The sequence below is a fragment of the Salmo salar genome, chromosome ssa04, assembly GCF_905237065.1.
Source record: "Salmo salar chromosome ssa04, Ssal_v3.1, whole genome shotgun sequence".
Classification (NCBI taxonomy): domain Eukaryota; kingdom Metazoa; phylum Chordata; class Actinopteri; order Salmoniformes; family Salmonidae; genus Salmo; species Salmo salar.
The window spans coordinates 16,310,844-16,335,491 of NC_059445.1; the positions used below are offsets into that span (position 1 = coordinate 16,310,844).

Below are 24,648 nucleotides of genomic sequence, written 5' to 3' on the forward strand. Positions count from 1 at the left end.
TCATGCCCTCCCTCTTGTTGAGAGTTAGAATAATAGAATACACAAGGTGTAATTTCGAAATTTGGTTGTGCCTCAGCCGTCACTCAATTGTCAGCTAAATTGGTCGTGACCAGCTATCTAACCTTGTAGTAAGCACGGCCGAATTACCGACCGGGGTGTGGCCCGTTGTTCATCAGTTATAATACTCATGGTATACGTCGTCCAACAAAATGCTTAATTCCAGGGTCCTTCCTCAACAATGCAGAAACAATAAGAATAATAAAAGATAAGAATACAAACAGGGGTATATGGCAGTAGAATCAAATAGATTTTAACATTTAGCATCCTCTCATGCCATATGTGTTACGCGGAGTGGAACCCAAGAGCAGACCCAGACGAGGAGATTGGGATGAAGTAACCAAGGTATTTATTGAAACACAGGGGGAAGATGGAGTGCAGGCCAGGGGAAGCTCAGGGGGATGCAGGAAACCAGGTGAGGCTGAGACTGGAGCGAGAGGGGTTGGGACAGGGTAAGCAGGTCCAGAGGGGAATCCAGGACAGAGTAGCTGGATGACAAGACGTGGAACTGGAGACAAGGGACCAGTGTCAGAGCAGGTGGAACTGTAGCGGAGAAGAAAACAGCATCAGGCAGGGAAAACAGGCATAACAGGCTCTAATAGTAACAAACGGCTAGAAGCGTAGACTGACTGAGCAGAGATTACAATCTGGCACTGTGGAAGTGGCAGGGCTGAGTATTTGTAGAGGTCTTGATTATGGAACAGGCTGCAGCTAGTGGGGATCTGCTCTGACTCCAGCACACCTGTCTCCGCCCACACAATCACACACACACACAGAGAGAGGGAGGGGGTGAGAGTACTGGAGGAGTGGCGGCAGGTCAAGGAGACACAGGATGAGCAGTAGATGGCGTTGCAGGAGCAGATGTGAGAGTATGTAAGAGTATTGTATACTGAACAAAAATATAAACTCAACATTCAATGATTTACACTTATATAAACTGAGTTACAGTTCATATAAGGAAATCATTCAATTCAAGTACATTTGATAGGCCCTAATCTATGGATTTCACATGACTGGGAATACAGATATGCATCTGTTGGTCAGATACCTTAAAAAAGAAAGTAGGGGCGTGGGTCAGAACCAGTCAGTTGTGTGTGTGTATATCTCTATCAAAGGAGGTTGGTGGCACCTTAATTGGAGAGGACAGGCTTGTGGTAATGGCTGGCGCAGAATTAGTGGAATGGTATCAAATAAATCAATGGTTTCCATGTGCTTTGATTTATTTTAAAGTAAGTATTTAAATAGGCACGTCAGGTAAGAACAAATTCTTATTTACAATGACGGCCTATCCCGGCCAAACCCTAACCCGGACGATGCAGGGTCAATTGTGCGCCGCCCTATGGGACTCCCAATCAAACCCAGGATCAAACCAGGGTCTGTAGTGATGATTCTAGCACTGAGATAGAGTGCCTTAGACCACAGCACCACTCGGGAGACCATTGAGGCCATTCCATTTGCTCTGTTCCAGCCATTATTATGAGCCGTCCTGCCCTCAGCAGCTTCTACCTATCTCTATCTCTGGAACACACTTGAGTCAACAAAGTTTGACACCTCCAGGATATGTAAGCAGCAGAGGCCTACAGTATGCTTTTGAAATGTTTCACATCTCAAATTAATGCATGTTATTTTGTGAGTAAAATGGAAAATCACTTGCAGTATATGACTGAAATACACAATTCTTGTTAATATTTGAAACAAGCATTAGGCCCCAGAGCTACCAAAAAAAACATTTTTCAAAAGGCAGCACTGTTCAAAAAACATGGTGATGGTAAACTAGGTGACATATCAGTGAGGTTGGCATTCACAACATATTCAGTTATGTTGCCCCTGGTTGGTTCCGTGCATGATGGAACAATTTGTAATGGTTAGTGCAATCCTGGGACATGCCTACCTTAAACCATAACCACAACCCTTACCAAACAACCACAACCCTGAACTTAACCATTGAAATGTCATCTTCAATTGGGTGATGTAAGAATTGGGAAGTCCCAGGATCCTGGATATCAAGGTAATAGCCCACCGAAATGTGGCAATGTTTTATAGTTATGCAAATACGAACCGCTAATCAAACAAGCCTGCGGCTTCCTGGTTTTGATTGCTCCACATCCGTGTGTCCGTCTACCTTTTCAACCTGCGTTCCAATTTCTATAAGATTGCATCGTTCTAGAAATTATAGGCATAACGGTGACAAACTGTTAGGGCCTACATAAAGCGGTCCCAACAGCAGAGTCTCAACAGCAGTCCCAACACCTTACCACTGCTACACCTGTCTATCAGCGGAACCTTGTCTGGCAGCGAAACAGTTCATTTAGCCTCATTTTCTGCCTTTTAAAAAAACATAGCTGATATGGCTGACTTGCTTAAACTAATGTGGTTTCTACTGGCAATTGAGATGTACAAACTATGGCATAAGAGAACGACAAGCAGATAAAAGGCCATCCGTAATTTCGATTAAGACATTAATGCTAGGGCGCACGTAGTCAAACCACTCTGTGTTGAATTTGCGATTTCCAGCTAGTTGTGTAATGTTCATGTCCAATGGCCGATGAGCACCGATACGTTTTACCTATATTTTCTCTTAATTATTTATCTTCTTATGACAAGTATTAAAAAGGATTTGCCAGTAGATTGTCGACTTGATTCATGATGATGACATGATCAGTCCAATCAAAGATACTGTAGATATAGTGTGATTTGACCTTCAGCCTTCTTGGACGGGCACTTCTAATGTAACTCTGTGGCAGCACCCAAGGAGCTTGAATTTTCTAGCTCTACCCTTAGACTTGGTGGTGACTAGTGTCCCCATGAGTGACAGAGAGAGAGAGAGAGAGAGAGAGAGAGAGGTTACATGCGGACGAGGGGGATTCAATCAGGAAAGGCGCACGGTTGGCTCAATTTGGGATTCGAACTGGCTTTGGCAGGCAGGGGTGCCACGAAGTAACGAGGTTAGCTAGCACCTCGTAGATGGTCTTATTTTCAAGATGAGGTTAAGAGTTGGATTTATTCTTCGTAGTGTAATAGTTATTGCCACATTCTTAGGGCTTGTGGTGCTTTGGTCTTCCCTTTCGCCGAAAGAGCACGACGAAAATCCCTTCGCTAAACGGGTAAGTTTTCAGTTACAACCAGCTTTCTATTGGTCAAACGTTATCATTTTATATGTTTCATGTGTTTTGTTGTAGCTATGCATTCTATAAAAATTTTGGCATGTAATTCTGGCTAACGTTACCTAACCATGTTGCTTAAGTCGTTAACGTCAGTTAGCAAGCAAGTATGAGTCGTTGTCATGGAGATTGTTAGCGTTTGGGTCTATTTTAGCTAGCTACTGTAACGTTAAGAGTGCAAAAATGTCATTGGGACTTGATGACAGTCTTCCTAACTACCATTTGCTTATACATTTTGGTATCTAACGTTAACTAGTTAATCAGACAGCTAACGTTAGCTAGCTAGCGTTCCTGCATTGAACCCCACTCATTCCTGAATGTCCGCTTGTGTTAAGTCATATTTAAATGCTTTGACGACAATATCAAACATACCCGGAAGGCTTTAGCCTGCAAACTGTCTCTCGTTCAAATTGTCTCCTGTAGCTCACGAATTCGACAACAGCTATCATTGTATGAAAAGACACCACCAAGATTGTAAAAACGTTGTGTTGAAATGACACGTAGCCAGCTGGCAAAACGAATGCCTGGAAAGCTAGCCATCTACGTTAATGCATCCCTGCAGCTAAACTCACACCTGTCAAGACTCGCACCGAAGCTGTAATTGCCTTTGTCGAACAAGTGATACTGTGTTAAAACAAACAATGCCGTGTAATTTATATTGGTTAGCTATGCAATGTTCCTAGCGATGTTACTGTGAACCTCATGAACATAAACGCATGTGCGTGCACACCTTAATGTGGTCAGTGAAGGAATTCGACATTAAGCTAATTGCTGGGGGACTAGTTAGCCAATTGAGCTGTCAAGTAGGGGAGATTAAGACCTTTGCTGATCCTGCAAACGTAGATTAAGAGCATCATCATCTGTTTAACCCTTTTACGCCTTGTAAAAGCTAGTAGCTACCGCTGTCAGCTAAACTTGCTTGATAATCTATCACACCCTCCATTTTAGGCCTTGGAAAAGCAATAGGCCTAGCTAACCTCTTTCTGATTCTATGTAGGAGGGAGATGCCTCTAACCTCTTGCCTAAGAATGACATTGCTGACCAGTTCAAACCCGTGGTCCCCTGGCCCCACGTGGAAGGGGTCGAGGTGGACCTGGACTCCATCAGACAGAAGAACAGGGGAGACGACAAGCTGGTTCCTGGCAAACCAGCCGGCGGTGCTCAGAACCAGCAAAATGTCATCCAGAAACAGTATGTCACCTTCAAGCCCCACACCAATGTCTACTCGGCACCTGTCCTAAGGAAGGGGACCCTGGGGAACTTTGAGCTCAAGGAGCCGGAGCCCCACGGGGTGCAGGATGGGCCTGGGGAGGGGGCGAAGCCATTCGTCCTGGGAGCGGAATATCACGAGGCCGTCCAGGCCAGCATTAAGGAATTTGGCTTCAACATGGTGGCCAGCGACATGATCTCCCTAGACAGGACCATCAGCGACATTCGCCATGAAGAGTAAGTAGTATTAAGGCCAAGGCCCAATCCAGGCAGATAGACAAGGTGCTGGGTCATAGTATACATTTTTTTTTAGACCTAGGCCTATTGGAATGGTTTGTGTGTTATGGCATTTGAATTGGAATGAAGGAATCTGTGACATTCACCATAAAGAGTAATTACAGTAGTAGGCCTTAGAGCCCAGGCTACTGTATGGATTGGTACTGTGTCGTATAGACTAGTAGTCGTCCCGATTTAAGGATGTAGCTAGGCCTATCGGAATGGTACGTGTGTTAAGGAACTGGCATCAACTAAATGTTTTTTTCTCTTCTAAATATGTCTCACTGGGTGTTCCAGTTGAATGTTACTTCATCGTTCCTTTCACAAATGTTACAAATGTATTTTTTTTAAAGATCATAATGTATCCATGGCTTGACACTAAGGTTTGAAAAAAAAAGAATAAAAAAAAAAAGACTGACTTGCCAAATTGCCCATTAGGCAAGTCAGGAGTCTTTTAAAAAAAATTTATTTAAAAAAAAAAATATATATATATATATATATATATATATTTTTTTTTGCATGACGATTATGATCACTTGCCTGAAAATGTAAATAGTTAATTCACACACATGCCATACTAGCTGCCCTTTACCGACACAGGGGAGGAATCAAAGACCTGATAAAAAATTCTGATAACTAAAATTCTTTATATTCTATCAGAGCAGGCTCAACTTGCCAGACTGCCATAAATGGTCTGTCTTTCACTTAAACAATGGGAGGGAGGAACCAGAAAGATCAGTTAGGCTATTGGAATTATTTTTACAGTTTTGGTTTCACCTGCTCAATATGGCAACCTAAGAGGAGGCTCAACTTGCATCACTGTTCAGAGTTCACTTGCTCTAGGCAATAGGGCAACCCTTTATGTCAATCCAGGTACATGTCATTTAGCAGACACTTTTATCCAAAGCAACTTTGTCATTCGTGCATATATTGGAATCTAACCCACTATTCTGGTGTCGCAAGCACAATTCTATACCAGAAGGGCTGGTATGACAAGGGTGTGGGTCCGGCTTTTAAAGGTTGGTTGTGTGATGTTAACAGAACAAAGGCCTACCACCAGTCCAATAGAAAAGCAATTCTTTCGTAGTCAAACTATTCAGTTGGTCCATTATCAAAACGGTATATATTGTGTGTCACAAACTCACACCTTGCGATCCGAGGCGTGGCTTCTCTATTCTGTTTGTAGTGTTTGCGTCATATTGACATTTATTTTGATAAGAGTTACACATGCTTACATTTACACACCAATTAGGCTATAGGCCTAGGTGTTCTATTGAAGATGTGTTTATCAAGTCATGTCTGTATCGGCCACATTCTACCCACTTAGAATGTGGAAATGTAGCATCATTCTTCTAATACTGGTAAGAATAATTGTATTTTTATTTTATTTAACTAGGCAAGTCAGTTAAGAACAAATTCTTATTTACCAGACACATGACCATTGTTTTGGAGGTGTTCAGAACATGGTTAAGGGTGGAGAAGGCTTGTTGGACACAAGGAAAGCGTTAACATGGTCCACACACCTGCACAGTCGTGAAGCGTGAACTGCAGCGGCTCTCATCCCCTCAGGAGGCTGAAAAGATTTGGCATGGGCCCTCAGATCCTCAAAGTTCTACAGCAGCACCATCGAGAGCATCTTGAATGGCTGCCTCACCGCTTGGTATGGCAATTGTACTGCCCTTGACCACAAAGTGCTACAAAGGGTGGCGCGGACAGCCCGGCACATCACTGGGGCAGAGCTCCCTGCCGTCCAGGACATCTATACTGAACAAAAATATAAACGCAATGATTTCAACAATTTTTTTAAATTGAGTTTTACAGTTCCTATAAGGAAATCAGTTAATTGAAATAAATTCATTAGGCCCTAATCTATGGATTTCACATGACTAGACAGGGGCGCAGCCATGGATGGGCCTGGAAGGGCATAAGCCCACCCACTGGGGAGCCAGGCCCAGCCAGTCAGAATGAGTTTTTCCTCACAAAAGGGGTTTATTACAGACAGAAATTGTTCTCAGTTTCATCAGCTGTCAGGGTGGCTGGTCTCAGACGATCCCACAGGTGAAGAAGCCGGATGTGGAGGTCCTGGTCTGGCATGATTACACGAGGTCTGCTGATGTGAGGCTGGTTGGATATAATGCCAAATTCTCTAAAATGACATTGGAGGTGGCTCATGGTTGAGAATTCTCTGGCAACAACTCTGGTGGACATTCCTGCAATCAGCATGCCAATTGCACACTCCCTCAACTTGAGACCTCTTTGTGTTATGTGACAACTGCACATTTTAACGTGGCCTTTTGTTGTCCCAAGTACAAGGTGCACCTGTGTAATGATCATGTTGGTTAAATGAAAACAAATTTGTGCACACAATTTGAGACTTTTTGTGTGTAAGGAACATTTTATGGGATATTTTATTTCAGGTCATGAAACATGGGACCAGTACTTTTACATGTTGCATTTATATTTTTGGTCAGTGTATATATATCAGGCGGTGTCAGAGAAAGGCCCGAAGAATTCCCAAAGACTCAGCCACCCAAGCCATAGACTTTTCACTCTGCTACTGTCCGGCAAACCGTATCAGGGCATTATCTCTTGGACCAATAGGCTCCGAGACCGTTTCTACCCCTAAGCCATAAGACTGCTAAATAGCCAGACTACTAAATAGTCAATTAATGGTGCCCAAACTATCTCACGCTGTCATTCTCACACTGACACAACCATATACACTTTTACACTCATTTGCTGCTGCTAGTGTTGTTTATTAGACTCTTATCTATCCTGATGCCTGCCCTGCCTTAATGTACATATCCATGTCTAATACCTCTTATCTCTAATACCTCTTACCTACATTGACCTGGTACTCCCTGTATATATAGCTCTATTCTTGTGTATTTTATTCCTTGTTAGTTACTATTCTTTTTTTAAACTCTGCATCGTTGGGAATGGTTCGTTAGCTAGTATTTTAATGTTACGTCTACACCAGTTTTATTCAGTGCATGTGATAAATGAAATTTGATTTGATACATTGAATTTCAATCTACAATGTTCATACTTTTTTCAGTGGAACGTGGTCCTGTTAAAATTACCAGTAGCCTATATGCGAACATTTTGGTGGCACAGAAAGAAAAAGGGATAGCAAACAACTTGACTACTTGCCACTATGCTATATATGACTGGGTAAATCATTTGTTTTGAGTTCATGTGGACCCAGTGACCCGACTTGAGCACTGGGCCCCGGACTTGAGCACAAGGGACTTGGGACTCGAGGTCTAGGGAATCTACTACATCTCTGGGCAAAATAGTCATTAGCCCTCGTTCTACTTTTAGACCTCAATGTGGCTGCGGCGTCTGTGGAACGTTGATAACAATGACGTGACTGTGATGGAGGTGTGTAACCCATACTACTTTGCCAATAGCCTACTTTGCGGCACCATATTGTGCTTTGCGCTCTCAATTCAAAGGGCTTTATTGGCATTGCCAAAGCAAGTGAACTGGATAACAGTTAACAATACACTTACAAAGTTTCAAGAATATACATTTCAAATGTTATAATATGGCTATGTACAGTTACAATGTACAAAAGGGAAAATAAACAAATAGGGGTTGTATTTACAATGGTGTTTGTTCACTGGTTGCCCTTTTCTTGTGACAACAGGTCACAAATCTTGCTGATGGGATTGCACACTGGTATTTCACCCAATACATATGAGAGTTATCAAATTTGGATTTGTTTTCTAATTCTTTAGGTCTGTGTAATATGAGGGGAAATATGTCTATGGTCATACATTTGGCAGGAGGGTAGGAAGTGCAGCACAGTTTCCACCTCCATTTTGTGGGCAGTGTGCACATAGCCTGTCTTCTTGAGAGCCAGGTCTGCCTATGGCGGCGCCTCCCAATAGCAAGGCTATAGCTCTCGCTCTCTGCACTTGTCTGTTTTGTATGTAATGTGCAACATCTATGCAGGCTGAATTGGGAATTTACATGGGCAGATAATATGTAAATAATATTCTTACTGTATATGTTTGTTATTTCTGCTGTTGGGAAGAGAATAGGAAGTTATGCAGAAAAATGTTGGTAGGACAAAGCTATATGTTTGTGCACATGAAAGTTGGGGATATGTGTTTTCTATAAGTTAGCTCATTGTACAAAGGTATTTGTTTTCAATAATCATCGGAGACTATTTAATCTAAACCAATCCGGGCTGTTTTGCCCGATTTTAGTTGCGCACGTGTCGGTTTTGTTGCTAAACAACCAACCCGTCTATAAAGAATGAGGGGGAAATTATATGAAAGTTGCTTGGCGACATGGACAAAAATCCATATCACGATAAATTGACTGAATTATCGCTAACGATGAGTTGACCGATAAATGTATAACATACTTTTTTACATTTCCATGAACTACTACTTTGAATGCTGTAGCTATCAATGGTCCCGTTTTTAGCAATCACCCGTGTTGGGGTAATGCGTTAACCTGTTACTTTTATATGTAATCAGACTGCTTTTTATGAGTAACGGAGTGAAGTAACACATTTTCAAATTGGGTAGTATTGTTAGTTAATTTGTCAAACAATGCCTGCGTTACTTTCAGAATCATATCTCTACCGGGCGTGTTTCCATGATCCGATCTCGACTTGTTTCCCTCAGTTAGTTCTTATGCGAGCTGAGAGGCTGTTTGGAGAAATGTCATGACAGCTGCTGTCCGTAGAATTGTATAGAGGGCGCACCTCTGATCTTTGCCATTGATCACTTCTGTGATAGCAAATCCCATAGCGGGTTTTCCTGTCTAGTGGAAATGGTCCCCTCTATACATCTCTATTGGTCTGTGTATGTGCAGTCTATAACCAGACCTGGCTGCTCGTGAGATTGACTGGAAATGCAGTGCATTTGGAAAGTATTCAGACCCCTTTTTCCACATTTTATTACAAATAAAAAACTGAAGTATCATATTTACATAAACATTCAGACCCTTTACTCAGTACTTTGTTGAATCACCTTTGGCAGCGATTGCAGCCTCGAGTCTTCTTGGGTATGACGCTACAAGCTTGGCACACCTGTCTTTGGGGAGTTTCTCCCATTTTACTCTGCAGATCCTCTCAAGCTCTGTCAGGTTGGATGTTGAGTGTCGCTGCACAGCTATTTTCAGGTCTCTCCGGAGACGTTAGATTGGGTTCAAGTCTGGGCTCTAGCTGGGCCACTCAAGGACATTCAGAGACTTGTCCCGAAGCCACTCCTGCACTGTCTTGGCTGTGTGCTTAGGGTCGTTGTCCTGTTGGAAGGTGAACCTTTGCCCCAGTCTGGGGTCCTGAGCTCTCTGGAGCACTTTTTTTTTAAATCAAGGATCTGTCTGTACTTTGCTCTGTTAATCTTTCCCTCAATCCTGACTAGTCTCCCAGTCCCTTCACTGTAGGGATGGTGCCAGGTTTCCTCCAGACGTGACACTTTGCATTCAGACCAAAGAGTTCAATCTTGGTTTCATCAGACCAGAGAATCTTGTTTCTCATGGTCTGAGTCTTTAGGTGCTTTTTGGCATACTCCAAGCGGGCTGTCATGTGCATTTTACTGGGGAGTGGCTTGATTGGTGAAGTGCTGCAGAGATGGGAGAACCTTCCAGAAGGACAACCATCTCCACAGAGGAATTCTGGAGCTCTGTCAGTGACCATCGGGTTCTTGGTCACCTCCCTGACCAAGGCCCTTCTCCCCCATCTGTCAGGGTGGCCTCAGGGGTACGCACAATGCCGCCGGGGTACGCCAAATAAAAATGTGAGTCACATTTTCAAACATTCCATTTAGATTTTCCAACGGGGCAAAACATTTGGGTGACTTTTTTTTATTTTTTTTCTCACCCGAGTAGTCTTGTTTCACTGCCAAAAATAAAATGTAACCATCTAGTGTTCAGCTAAGTAACAACACAATGTCAAATGCAGGTAGCCTAGTCAAATAATCAAGATCCAATCACATTAACCATTACTCTCACGGGAATTCCACTAACAGTCCGTATGTAGCCAAACGTAGCTGCTGCTCATTCCATTTGCTCGAAAATTAATAAATGGTTAAATAAAAGTAAGGCCCGCGTCCATAGAGACACATACCAGGTCTACTGGTAGTACTGCTACTACCAGCAGTACTATACCTGCACCTGTCGACGACACAAGTTGTTCTGCTTCCACATGCACATCCAATACTAGCATCAGTAATTCTACATTTGTTGCTAGCCCAGCGAGCATGGACACTGACAGTTGTGAATCTGATGCAGCCGACGAGCTACTGCCCCCTTACCCGGGAAATGTCCGAACAACAGACAGGGACGTTGGACCATTGAACAGCTGCAAATATGAGAACTACATTGATTTGGGGCTAACTTATATTGAGAGTAGTGCCTTTCCTCAGCAACAGTGTGTTATGTGCAGAAGTACTATCTCACAACTCGATGAAACCTTCACTCTTGCGCAGACGTTTAGAAATGAAACATGCCAATTTGAAAAATAAACCACAAGTTTTTTGAGCAAGAATTAAGACTACTTCCGAGTAGTAAGACATGTATAAAAGCAACTAAAACTAAAAGTGTCTTATGTTATGTGGTGAGCTACCGAGTGGCTAGGAAAGGCAAGCCCCATACTATTGTGGAGGACTTCATTCTTCCTGCTACTGCTGATATGGCTGGGACAAGGCCCAAAAAAACTATACAGACAATGACTTCATCAAACAACACTTTCACGATGCATCAGTGACATGGCAGGAGATGTTTTTGAAAAATTACTGCTTCGCATGCAATCAAGTGAATTCTATACGTTACAGCTGGATGAGTCAACAGAAGTGGCGGGCCTGGCACAGCTACTGGTATATGTCCGTTACGTTATAGGGGGTGTCAAATTAACCTGAAGAGGACAGACGTTCCGCCTGCGCAACCCCTAGCCAACAGCCAATGGCATCGCACGGCGCGAAATACAAAACCAACTAAAATACCACAATTCAATTTTCTCAAACAATCAACTATTTTACACTATTTTAAAGATAAGACTCTCGTTAATCTAACCACATTGTCCGATTTCAAAAAGGCTTTACAGCGAAAGCAAAACATTAGATTATGTTAGGAGAGTACATAGACACAAATAATCACACAGCCATTTTCCAAGCAAGCATATATGTCACATAAACCCAAACCACAGCTAAATGCAGCACTAACCTTTGATCTTCATCAGATGACACTCCTAGGACATAATGTTATACAATACATGCATGTTTGGTTCAATCAAGTTCATATTTATATCAAAAAACGGCTTTTTACATTAGCATGTTATGTTCAGAACTAGCATACCCACCGCAAACCTCCGGTGAATTTACTAAATTACTCATGATAAACGTTCACAAAATACATAATTATTTTAAGAATTATAGATACAGAACTCCTTTATGCAATCGCGGTGTCAGATTTTAAAATAGCTTTTCGGCGAAAGCACATTTTGCAATAATCTGAGTACATAGCTCGGCCATCACGGCTAGCTATTTTGACACACCAAGTTTGGGGCTCACTAAACTCAGAATTACTATTAGAAACATTGGATTACCTTTGCTGTTCTTCGTCAGAATGCACTCCCAGGACTTCTACTTCAACAACAAATGTTATTTTGCTTCCAAATAATCCATAGTTATATTGAAATAGCTCTGTTTTGTTTGTGCGTTCAGGTCACTATCCGAAGGGTGACGCGCGAGCGCATTTCGTGACAAAAAAAGCGAAATATTCCATTACCGTACTTAGAAGCATGTCAAACGCTGTTTAAAATCAATTTTTATGCAATTTTTCACGCAAAATATCGATAATATTCCAACCGGGCAACGTTGTATTCATTCAAAGGCTGAAAGTAAAAAATGGAGTAGTCTCGTGAACGCGCGTCTCAGTCTCACTGTCCCCAGGCTGACCACTTACAAATTCTGCTGCTGTTCTTTGCCCAGAGACAGACACCCCATTCCACTTTCTGGCGGCTTTAGAGTGCCAATGGAAGCCTTAGAAATTGTCACGTTACAGCACAGATGCTGTATTTTCGATAGAGATGCAACAGAAGGACAACAAATTGTCAGACAGGGCACTTCCTGTATGGAATCTTAGGTTTTGGCCTGCCATATGAAATGTTAGTGTTTTCTATCCAAATCTAATAATTATATGCATATTCTCATTTCTGGGCAAGAGTAGTAACCAGTTTAAATCGGGTATGTTTTTTATCTGGCCGTGCAAATAATGCCCCCTATCCCAAAGAAGTTAAGGAAGACATCCTCTTCTGGAAACCAGGACAACAGGAGAGGATATTTTTTTAAGTGCTGGACAGCTTTGTGACATCAAATGGACTTTGGTGGTCAAGATGTGTTGGTATCTGTACTGATGGCACAAAATGACAGAGACATAGTGGAGTGGCAACGTGCGTGCAAGCAGTTGCTTCTGACGCCGCTTGGGTACACTGCAGCATCCACTGAGAGGCTCTTGCTGCCAAGGGAATGCCTGACAGCTTTGTTAAAGCAAGGTCCCTGAACTGTCGTGTATTTTCTGCATTATGCAATGACATGGGCAGCGATCATGTAACGCTTTTACAACGTACAGAAGTGCGCTGTTTTTTTTTTTAATTAAGAGACAAGATTAAAGTTTATTTTACTGACCATAATTTTCACTTGTCTGACCGTTTGCGTGATGAGTTTCTCACACAACTGGCCTATCTGGGTGATGTTTTTTCTCGCCTGAATGATCTGAATCTAGGATTACAGGGACTCTCCGCAACTATATTCAATGTGCGGGACAAAAATGAGGCTATGATTAAAAAGTTGGAGGTCTTCTCTGTCTGCATTAACAAGGACAACACACAGGTCTTTCCATCATTGTATGATTTTCTTTTGTGTGCAAATGAACTCAAGCTTACGGACAATGTCAAATGTGATATAGCGAAGCACCTGAGTGAGCTGGGTGCGCAATTACGCAGGTACTTTCCCAAAACGGACGACACAAACAACTGGATTCATTATCCCTTTCATGCCCTGCCTCCAGTCCACTTACAAATATCTGAACAAGAGAGCCTCATCGAAGTTACGACAAGCGGTTCTGTGAAAATTGAATTTAATCAAAGCCACTGCCAAATTTCTGGATTGTGCTGCGCTCAGAGTATCCTGCCTTGGCAAATTGGGCTGTTAAGACACTGCTGATGCCCTTTGCAACCATGTACCTATGTGAGAGTGGATTCTCGGCCCTCGCTAGCATGAAAACTAAATACAGGCACAGACTGTGTGTGGGAAATGATTTAAGACTGAGACGCTCTCTAATACAACACAACATTGCAGAGTTATGTGCATCCTTTCAAGCACACCCTTCTCATTAACCTGTGGAGAGTTATTCACAATTTGATGAACAAATAAGGTTTTATATGTAAGATGGCTAAATAAAGAGCAAAAGGATTTATTATTTGTGCCCTGGTCCTATAAGAGCTCTCTGTCACCTCCCACGAGCCGGGTTATTACAAACTCACACTCATTCTTATGTTTAATAAATGTATAGTGTGTGTGTGGCAGGCTTACAATGATGGCAAAAAAACATTTGCGAGTGCGCTGACCTTGTTGCTAGAGGGGGTACGCAGCTGTAGCTGTTCAAAGGAGAGCTCTACGGACAATTCCTTCGACCTTATATAGACGTGTGTGTGCCTTTCCAAATCATGTCCAATCAATTGAATTTACCAAAGGTGGACTCCAATCAAGTTGTAAATATCTCAAGGATGATCAATGGAAACAGGATGCACCTGAGCTCAATTTCAAGTCTCCTAGCAAAGGGTCTGAATACTTATGTAAGTAAGGCATTTCTGTAATTTCTTTTATACATTTGCAAAAAAATCTAAACCTGTTTTTGCTTTGTCGTCATGGGGTATTGTGAAGATGGAGGAAAAACATTTAATCCATTTTAGAATAAGGCTGCAATGAAACATTGTGGAAAAAGTGAAGGGGTCTGAATACTTTCCGAATGCACTGTAGGTAGGAGCAGCAGCTCATCTTTGGTAGAGCACTCGCCTTGATCCCTATGACTGGTAAACCAATGGTGAGATTTCGTTTTTTTTTGTGAAAGTAATGCAAAGTAGTATAGTAGTAACGCGTTACTTTCCACACAAAGAAATATTGTAAAGTAGCTCATTAAACAAAAGTAATGTAATGAGTAATATTGCTTTTTCAAGTGACTTGTCCTATTAGCTGCATTATTTAATTTCAAACTTAACATTTCTCTACTTTAGTGTAATTATCAATATCTGTAAAATGCCCTCTAATTTATTTCCAGCTCTATCACACTAGGCCTATGCATACTGAACAAAAGTATAAGCGCAACATTTAGAATGTTGGTCCCATGTTTAATGAGCTGAAATAAAGATTCCCGGAAATTTCCCATATGCACAAAAAACGTATTTCTCTAAAATGTTGTGCACAAATGTGTTTACATCCCTCTTAGTGAGCATTTATCCTTTGCCACGATAATCCATCCACCTGACTGGTGTGGCATATAAACAAGCTGATTTAAACAGCATGATCATTACACAGGTGCACCTTGTGCTGGGGACAATAAAAGGCCAGTCTAAAATGTGCAGTTTTGTCACACAACACAATGCCACAGATGTCTCCAAGTTTTGTGGGAGCGTTCAATTGGAATGCTGACTGCAGGAATGTCCACCAGAGCTGTTGCCAGAGAAATTGTCTATTTCTCTACCAATGTCGTTTTGGAGAATTTGGCAGTACGTCCAATCAGTCTCACAACCGCAGACCACATGTAACCACGCCAGCCCAGGACCTCCATATCCGGCTTCTTCACCTGTGGGATCATCTGAGACCAGCCACCCGGACAGATGATGAAACTGTGGGTTTGTACAACCAAAGAATTTCTGTACAAACTGTCAGAAACCGTCTGAGGGAAGCTCATCTGCGTGCCTGTTGTCCTCACCCGGGTCTTGACCTGACTGCAGTTCGGCATCGTAACCGACTAGAGTGGCAAAATGCTCACCTTCAATGTCCACTAGCATGCTGGAGATGTGTACTTTTCACAGATTAATCCTGGTTTCTACTGTACCAGGCAGATGGCAGACAGTGTATGGCATCGTGTGGGAGAGTGGTTTGCTGATTGTCAACGTTGTGAACAGCGTGCCCCATGGTGGGGTTATGGTATTGGTAAGCATAAGCTACGGACAACGAACCCAATTGCATTTTATTGATGGCAATTTGAATGCACAGAGATACCGTGATGAGGCCCATTGTTGTGCCATTCAGTCGCCGCCATCGTGTTTCATCATGATAATGCACAGCCCCATGTCGCAAGAATTTCTACACAATTCCTTGAAGCTGAAAATGTCTGCATACTCACCTAACACGTCACCCGTTGAGCATGTTCGAGATGTTCTGGATCGACGTGTACCCGCTAATATCCAGCAACTTCGCACAGCCATTTTAGGGGTGGGACAACATTCCACAGGCCACGATCAACAGCCTAATCAACTCCTATGTGAAGATGTCGTGCATGAGGTAAAATCGTGTTCACACCAGATACTGACTGACTAGTTTTCTGATCCACGCCCCTACTTTTATAAAATTGATCTGTATTTCCAGTTCTGAAATCTGTAGTTTAGGGCTTAATACACTGCTCAAAAAAATAAAGGGAACACTTAAACAACACAATGTAACTCCAAGTCAATCACACTTCTGTGAAATCAAACTGTCCACTTAGGAAGCAACACTGATTGACAATAAATTTCACATGCTGTTATGCAAATGGAATAGACAACAGGTGGAAATTATAGGCAATTAGCAAGACACCCCCAATAAAGGAGTGGTTCTGCAGGTGGGGACCACAGACCACTTCTCAGTTCCTATGCTTCCTGGCTGATGTTTTGGTCACTTTTGAATGCTGGCGGTGCTTTCACTCTAGTGGTAGCATGAGACGGAGTCTACAACCCACACAAGTGGCTCAGGTAGTGCAGCTCATCCAGGATGGCACATCAATGCGAGCTTTGGCAAGAAGGTTTGCTGTGTCTGTCAGCGTAGTGTCCAGAGCATGGAGGCGCTACCAGGAGACAGTCCAGTACATCAGGAGACGTGGAGGAGGCCGTAGGAGGGCAACGACCCAGCAGCAGGACCGCAACCTCCGCCTTTGTGCAAGGAGGAGCAGGAGGAGCACTGCCAGAGCCCTGCAAAATGACCTCCAGCAGGCCACAAATGTGCATGTGTCTGCTCAAACGGTCAGAAACAGACTCCATGAGGGTGGTATGACGGCCCGACGTCCACAGGTGGGGGTTGTGCTTACAGCCCAACACCGTGCAGGACGTTTGGCATTTGCCAGAGAACACCAAGATTGGCAAATTCGCCACTGGCGCCCTGTGCTCTTCACAGATGAAGCAGGTTCACACTGAGCACGTGACAGACGTGACAGAGTCTGGAGACGCCGTGGAGAACGTTCTGCTGCCTGCAACATCCTCCAGCATGACCGGTTTGGCGGTGGGTCAGTCATGGTGTGGGGTGGCATTTCTTTGGGGGGCCGCACAGCCCTCCATGTGCTCGCCAGAGGTAGTCTGACTGCCGTTAGGTACCGAGATGAGATCCTCAGACCCCTTGTGAGACCATATGCTGGTGCGGTTGGCCCTGGGTTCCTCCTAATGCAAGACAATGCTAGACCTCATGTGGCTGGAGTGTGTCAGCAGTTCCTGCAAGAGGAAGGCATTGATGCTATGGACTGGCCCGCCCGTTCCCCAGACCTGAATCCAATTGAGCACATCTGGGACATCATGTCTCGCTCCATCCACCAATGCCACGTTGCACCACAGACTGTCCAGGAGTTGGCGGATGCTTTAGTCCAGGTCTGGGAGGAGATCCCTCAGGAGACCATCCGCCACCTCATCAGGAGCATGCCCAGGCGTTGTAGGGAGGTCATACAGGCACGTAGAGGCCACACACACTACTGAGCCTCATTTTGACTTTTTTTAAGGACATTACATCAAAGTTGGATCAGCCTGTAGTGTGGTTTTCCACTTTAATTTTGAGTGTGACTCCAAATCCAGACTCCAAATTGGATTTCCATTGATTATTTTTGTGTGATTTTGTTGTCAGCACATTCAACTATGTAAAGAAAAAAGTTTTTAGTAAGATTATTTCATTCATTCAGATCTAGGATGTGTTATTTTAGTGTTCCCTTTATTTTTTTGAGCAGTATATATTTCAATTAACTGATTTCCTTTATGAACTGTAACTCAGTAAAATCGTTGAAATTGTTGCATGTTGTGTTTTTTAATATTTTTGTTCAGAGTATATCATAGGTAAAACTATGCGAAGTGATGGGAATCCCTGTAACAACACTGGCTAGTGTGCATTGATGGAACTCTTAAGGTCAGGTGACGATGTAATAATATGAGGGGCAGTCTACGAGACATCTGTGCCAGTGGGAGCCCTACCATAGAACATCAGCGTATATACAGAAGAGCAGTCCAGCCAGCCAAAACACACAGAACATAAATCCAATTGACCTGCGTTATGGCTTTAGTTTATATCAGAGCAGATTAGAGAACAGTCATAGCATGAGGAATGGAGGCTAGGCTGTCCCATAGCTAGGTCAACCCAAGGTCCTCAAGCTGAGGGGAAACTTTTTGGATTTCATTTGCATGGCGTTGTTTTGGATTCAGTGTATAAACGAACGTATCAGATCGCCTAGTCCTCCTAACCTAATGCAGCACAGATTATTTTCATTACTGGAGATGCGTGACTGATGTCCCTATCCCAATAGTATAGGCTATGTTGCCAGTGGTCTGGTTCTTGATAAGACTTATGTAGGTTTTATTACTGTGCACTAGCTGATTACAGTATTCTGTAGAGTTGTTTGTGTAGCAGTACATTTCAGGTACTGAGTGAAGTTTGGTATAATGGGAGTATCTAGCTGAACAGAAAGGAGCAGTCGTAGGTCAAGTCAATCGGGTTTATTACAAGTTGTAACGGAGACGCCTCCAGCACAGAGTAGAGAATGTCTAACTTGCCTCTTGGAGACGGGCATTTTTTTATATTTCTATATCAGACAGCGCCAAATGTTCTGGAAACACCAGCCCGAGAGGCTCGCCAGTTGAAAACCAAGGCAGCGGCTTTGTCAGCTGCTACAGAATCGGTGTCCACAGAAGGTCATAATCAGTGGGTCCTTGAACCTCCCAGTCTGGCGTCAATCACTATCAACCGATATGAGCATAATCCATAACAAGTCTAGTGACCAACCCTCACCTTGAGTGTCACAACTAGAACACTGGAAATGTGTGTTACAGAAATATGCTAAACATTGTGTTAATCACTCTTAACTAAATATGATCTTTAGTCTTCTTTCATTTTCCAATTACATATGGTCAAACCAGGGCAGAACGACTGCCCCCCTCTCATTGAAGCCATGGAAGTTCAAGGCCAACAGTGGTACGGCAGGCATTGTTAGCAGAAAACCGGATTCCCCAATATAGTGAATGTGGAAAAATTGCCATCTTTGTGTAAAAACATTTTGGGAAGACCATGGTACCAGTAATTGCTTCTAATACACCAAATGTATGTCCTTAAATCTTTTTTAATTTTTTTAAATCGCACACAGAAGTTTAAGGGTAATTTAGCAGCCTGCAGTACCCCGGTCGGTCTTCAACTTGAGTTACTCGATGAGAGGGAGCAGCGTCACTTCCTGGAGTAGCTGAAACATTTCAGGTTATGTCTCCATGAGACGCCGTCCTAACAGATTTCAATTCGCTTCAATGCGCTATTGAGTCTTCACATAGGAATGAATGGTGTCACCTCATCGTTTTTGTCTGTGTGCACACATTGGGCCACACACACACACGGTCACTGATTAACTCACAACGGACTGATACTGTGTGGAGAACAAACAGGCGAAGGTGTATTTCTCCAGCCTTTCATCTGGCCGCGGGGCCCAGTGGGAACGCAAAGGGCACCTTTGAACAGTCAGCATGAGACAGGACAGGCATCCCTGGTTGGACGCTACAGTACAGGCTTTAGGTTATGTGGCTGGGGTGCTGACTTCCACGTGGACTTTACTATAGCCTAGTCAGTAAGGGAGATAATGGATGCTAGACTAAAGAACATAATGAGTGACACTGGCTGGGCCCCCTTTTTGGTTTGGTGCTTCCTAGGAATGTAGGACAACATACTGTCGACTGATGACATTAACTGTAGTAGGTGTGAGACTGTTGCTGCACCCAGACCAGGGGTGTAGTGGAGGGTGAACGTCTCTTTCGCAACTTTCTATTTGTGAAATGGCATTCACGCACTTTAACCACTACATCACTGCCCCAGACCGAACTGTTGATATTAGACTGCATGTCTAGACTGCATTGCCTAGTTGGTCTACATATGTAAACCGTTCCATGATAAATGGGCAGCTGTACATTATTCTGTCAGTTGAGGTTGTTGACAGCCATGTGAACTGCACCGTGTTAGGAAAATAGAACTCATGTGGACTAACCAGTTACTGACAAAGTGCATCACTTGCTGTGGCTTGAGCTGCTCTACAAAGATGGTCCTGATTGGCACACTGCTATTCAAGCCTTTCTGTGGATCAGTGCACAGTAGATGTAGGCAAAGCTGTCACTCACTCCATTAGGGGGGGCTCCTGAGGGGCGCAGCGGTCTAAGGCACTGCATCTCAGTGCTAGAGGTGTCACTACAGGCGCTCTGGGTCGAATCCAGGCTGTATCACAACCGGCCGTAATTGGGAGTCCGATAGGGCGGCACACAATTGGCCCAGCGTCGTCCAGGTTTGGCCGGTGTAGGTCGTCATTGTAAATAAGAATTTGTTCTTAACTGACTTGCCTAGTTAAGTAAAGGTTACATAAAAATGTAAATAGTGTAGAGAGGCTTTGCCGCATATATATTTTGCAAACTGATTACCAAATATTGGAAAATATTTCTGGAATAGAAAGCTGTTCGGTCAATATGAACATTATTACCCTTTTTTAATAGATTTTCACGATCATTTGTCAATATTTATTTAGCTTAATCTGTGTTTGATTACAGATAACCCATGTGGCTGAGGTGGATTGGTTGTGCTTTAGTTGTGCAATCAGGATGTGAATCGTCTCAACACAGGATCTGTAGTTCCGGTTTTGACCACAAGATGGCCCACTGCAGTCACTATTGAGCAGCCTTGTCCGTTACACTTAATTTTAGCCCCGTTCAGGACATTGGGTAAGACTGCAATTCAGTGGCAGGAACTCTCTTTTGAGTTTTACGGCAGATAACGTTAGACATTCTCACCTCTCTGCAGAGGGGCTGAGTTGTGTTGCCTATGTGTGCATGCTTGGCCACAGTCCCATAACATGGTGGGAAGAAGCCAAGGATGTTCAGTATTTTCACCACAGCTCTGGCTCAGCTGCTCTCCTCCAGGTGCTGTGAGTAAACAAAAACAACTCTCTGATGAAGCGCGAGCCTGTATCAATTAGACTAGTCCCGAGACACGGCCGTAGGTCTACAGATGGGACTAGTTGTCAGCCTGGTATAAATAGTAAACCGGTTAAGCGCTCAAGACTTTTCCGCGCTGAACAATTCATATTATGTATCCAATATCCACACATGACACTACACTACAACACTTAAGTTATTCACTTCTAGAATTTGTTTAAGCCATATGAAAACATTGATGTTACACCCTTAGCCTCCTCAAATCACGACTTTAAACACTTAATAGTTTTTAGTGCTGTGGTTTTCATAATTTTTCTGTTGACATAGGCCTGTTTATTTAGGATGCGTGTGGTACTTTACATGTGACTTGGCCGTGGCATACGTGTTCCAGGCTTCATGTTTGTGTGTGCGTGGTAGGTTAGTAGCTATCTGTCATAGATTAGTGTTTCTCTGGGAGGGTGACTGCGTTAGAGCTGCCTAGCCTGGAGGGATCCTGTCAGCAGAAATGTGGTGAAACAGTCTCCATTTAAGATTTCTGCGAGGCGTTTCACTTCAAGGCTGCGACAGTGTTTTATAGGCAGGAAGATGGCTGACCTTCGCTCAGCACAGGACCCTCTTTCCCTGTACACACATGAGCATACACTTGTTTTAGCGCTATCTCCTTCCTATACTATTTGTCAGGCGCGCACACACGTAGTGAAACTCACATGAAGCCCCTAGAGCGACAAGTAACCTCCACAGACTGAGTTAAGGCACCGGTGTTATTCATTAGTGTTGCTCTTGTCCTCCCCTCCAGTAGAGCTCAACACAGAGAGAACTGTTGTCTTTACAGACGCGTGATGAATGTTTCCACACACAACGATCTCTCTTCAAGCCTCCAGTCTGCATCCTGACTGATATGTTGGCTAATAATCTTAGCTACATTTTGCGTCATTTATGTTTACGTCGTCTGTCCACGAGATGAGTTGGCGAAATGCTTGCAAAATCCGTATGGAAGTTTTGCGATTGTAATTTCATGTGGAGAAATTCATGACCTTTTACCAAGAGTAGTGGGTTAAGTGTGTTGTCATGCTGAGAACTAGTCTTTGGGACAGACATTCCCTCTCACACAACAACAGCAACCCAAGCCATTCAACTGTGCCCGCTCGCATGAGTTAACATCAGGTCCAAGACCATCATTGGATATGTTTCTATCTGTGTCTTTTCAGATGGGAATGAACGAGGATTTCGTGGAAACTCACGTAGGCTAACCGCTGTTCTGCAATGGATCCCTGTTGGACTTTTTTTCCCCCCAGAAAACACTCCGCACTGTCAGAGCATATTACCCATAGGCCTAGTGAATATTCATGAAGTGCAGCAACTTAAAAATTGTTCTCAAATGCAGTAGATTTGAATACAGCCATAGAGCTTACCCCATGTGTGGACTATTGCACAGTGTTTACAAGAAGCTGATATGACTAATGCTTTCCTCCCCTGCCCTTCTAACTCATCGACGCCTCAACTCAAAACACAAGCCAGCAAACTGTAGCTGAAGGATAAGCCATTAGTTACACTGTTAAACACGGAGATGGGTTGGGGATGGTAAGAACACCGAATCCTATAAGATCCCCCTCTAATCTTTTCTTTCACAACTTTCTATAAGCCTCTCCAGGGAGACTTCTTAAGTGGCACCCTATTCCCTATATAGTGCACGACGTTTGACCAGAGCCCTATGGGTCCTGTTTTTAAAAGTAGTGTACTATATAGGGAATAGGGTGCCATTTGAGATGCTACCCGTCTGTCTTTAGTGCCTCCCTCTTTTGGCCTTTCCTAGCCTTTTATTTACTGTTGACGCTTTTTTGTGCAGGTCATAATAAAGTGGCAGTCCAAAACCTCCCTGGCTGTAAAAGTGAAAGACGTGAGGAGGTGCCTGAGGATCTTTATCTGTTTTCAGGCCTAGGGAGGCTGAAAGACATTTTCCCTTAATGGAGCTTTGAGCTCTCAGGTTATAAAGGTTTGGTCAAACAGGACTGTAATCTGAGGTGTTTATCTGAGTGTTGGTGGGTGAGAACCAGGAGGACAGGCCAGAACAGGAGCCGTTCCGCATGTTACTGCAGGGGAGATGCGATGGGAGCAACACACACACACTAACACAAGGATTCACTTTTGCAATGCAAAACACATCCAAAACATACACATGTCACAATGCACACAAACCAGCCAGGCGTTTCTTAGAAAGAGAACATTTTATATGCAAAATGTTAGAATCTTCCTAAACAGGAAGGACGGGTGGGTAAACGTGTGATTCACCATAAATGAAACCTCCCAGAGATGCTCTATAAACTGTTCTCAGTTCAGTCTCTAAGCCTTAACAACCCCTCCCAGATACTCTAGATCTGCTGTGCTGCAAACTGTTTTCAGTTCAGCCCAGACCTGACCAACGTCTTACTGCTCACTCCGTCCTGAATTCCGCATATCACTGATGATAACGCTCACAATTCTTGTGTCAAGTGACCTCAGACGCCTCGACGCTCCGTCTTTTCCTTTCAGGTCGTCCCCGAGGCAGATTGCTTTGCTAGTGCTCAAACCAAGGCTAAAAATAGACCTCAGTATGCCACACCAGTGTCTGGTCCGGCCTCTCGCTCTCACTCTCACACACTCAGCTGTATTAACAGGGCAGTTGGATGGCTAGTTGTAGGGCAGTTGGCTGGCTTGAAGCCTATACGTAGGCATGGCATGTGGCAATGGGAGGTAGTGAGTACTGTTGTTTTTGCAGTAGAAGAGCAGCAGAGACCTGTAGTGAGTGAGTACGCTGAGAATGAGGAAGTGGAGTCCAGGACACACACACACAGCGCACTCTGCCAGAGGAAACCACACAAAGCAGGGCTGCCTTCCTGCCTTACAGATGGTCTGCCTGTGGAGGAGGAGGGGGGAGGGGATTGGGGGTTGTGACAGAGGCCTAGCAGAGCTCTGGGTAGACACAAAGGAGAAAGAGCTAAGCAGCTGAGCTTAGGGCTATCATGTGTTGGAATGGATCTAGCTAGCAGCAATTGCTGGTTAAGCTAAACTAGCCAGGGCTGTGTCTATTCTGATGTCTTCAGATTGCATAGTGGAATCTGTTGTGCCTTTGGCCTCTTTTTTATATATTTTTTTGTGTGTACAGTCCTATTTCACTCCAAAGCAGTATTTTCTAAATGTATGAAATGCCATGCAAACTTGGTCAAAAGATGTTACTTTCCAGCTTCTGAACATAGCCTAATCTATATAAATAGTCCCTGTTATCCACTACATGTACAGTATGTATGCCTACAGCCATTTTAATTCTTCCTCTCCTCCTACTGTAGGTGTAAGTACTGGCACTACGACGACAACCTGTTGACGTCCAGTGTCATCATCGTGTTTCACAATGAGGGCTGGTCCACCCTGATGAGGACGGTCCACAGCGTCATCAAGAGAACGCCCAGACGATACCTGGCCGAGATCGTCATGATCGACGACTTCAGCAACAAAGGTAGCGTTGGTTTGAGTACAAGTAATTACAAC

The 24,648-nt window shown here is 43.6% G+C and overlaps 1 protein-coding gene across 2 annotated transcripts in view; it reads left to right on the forward strand.

Moving 5' to 3' along the window:
- The first annotated feature begins 2,856 nt into the window (after window positions 1-2,856).
- Window positions 2,857-24,648, forward strand: part of LOC106602388 (N-acetylgalactosaminyltransferase 7) — a 31,898-nt gene continuing 10,106 nt past the window's right edge. For both annotated transcript variants that reach the window (XM_014194988.2, XM_014194989.2), the window contains exons 1-3: window positions 2,857-3,161; window positions 4,216-4,664; window positions 24,450-24,616. In XM_014194988.2, coding sequence (XP_014050463.1) covers window positions 3,039-3,161; window positions 4,216-4,664; window positions 24,450-24,616 — 739 coding nt within the window. In that variant the 5' untranslated portion in view covers window positions 2,857-3,038. The remainder of the gene's footprint in view (window positions 3,162-4,215; window positions 4,665-24,449; window positions 24,617-24,648) is intronic.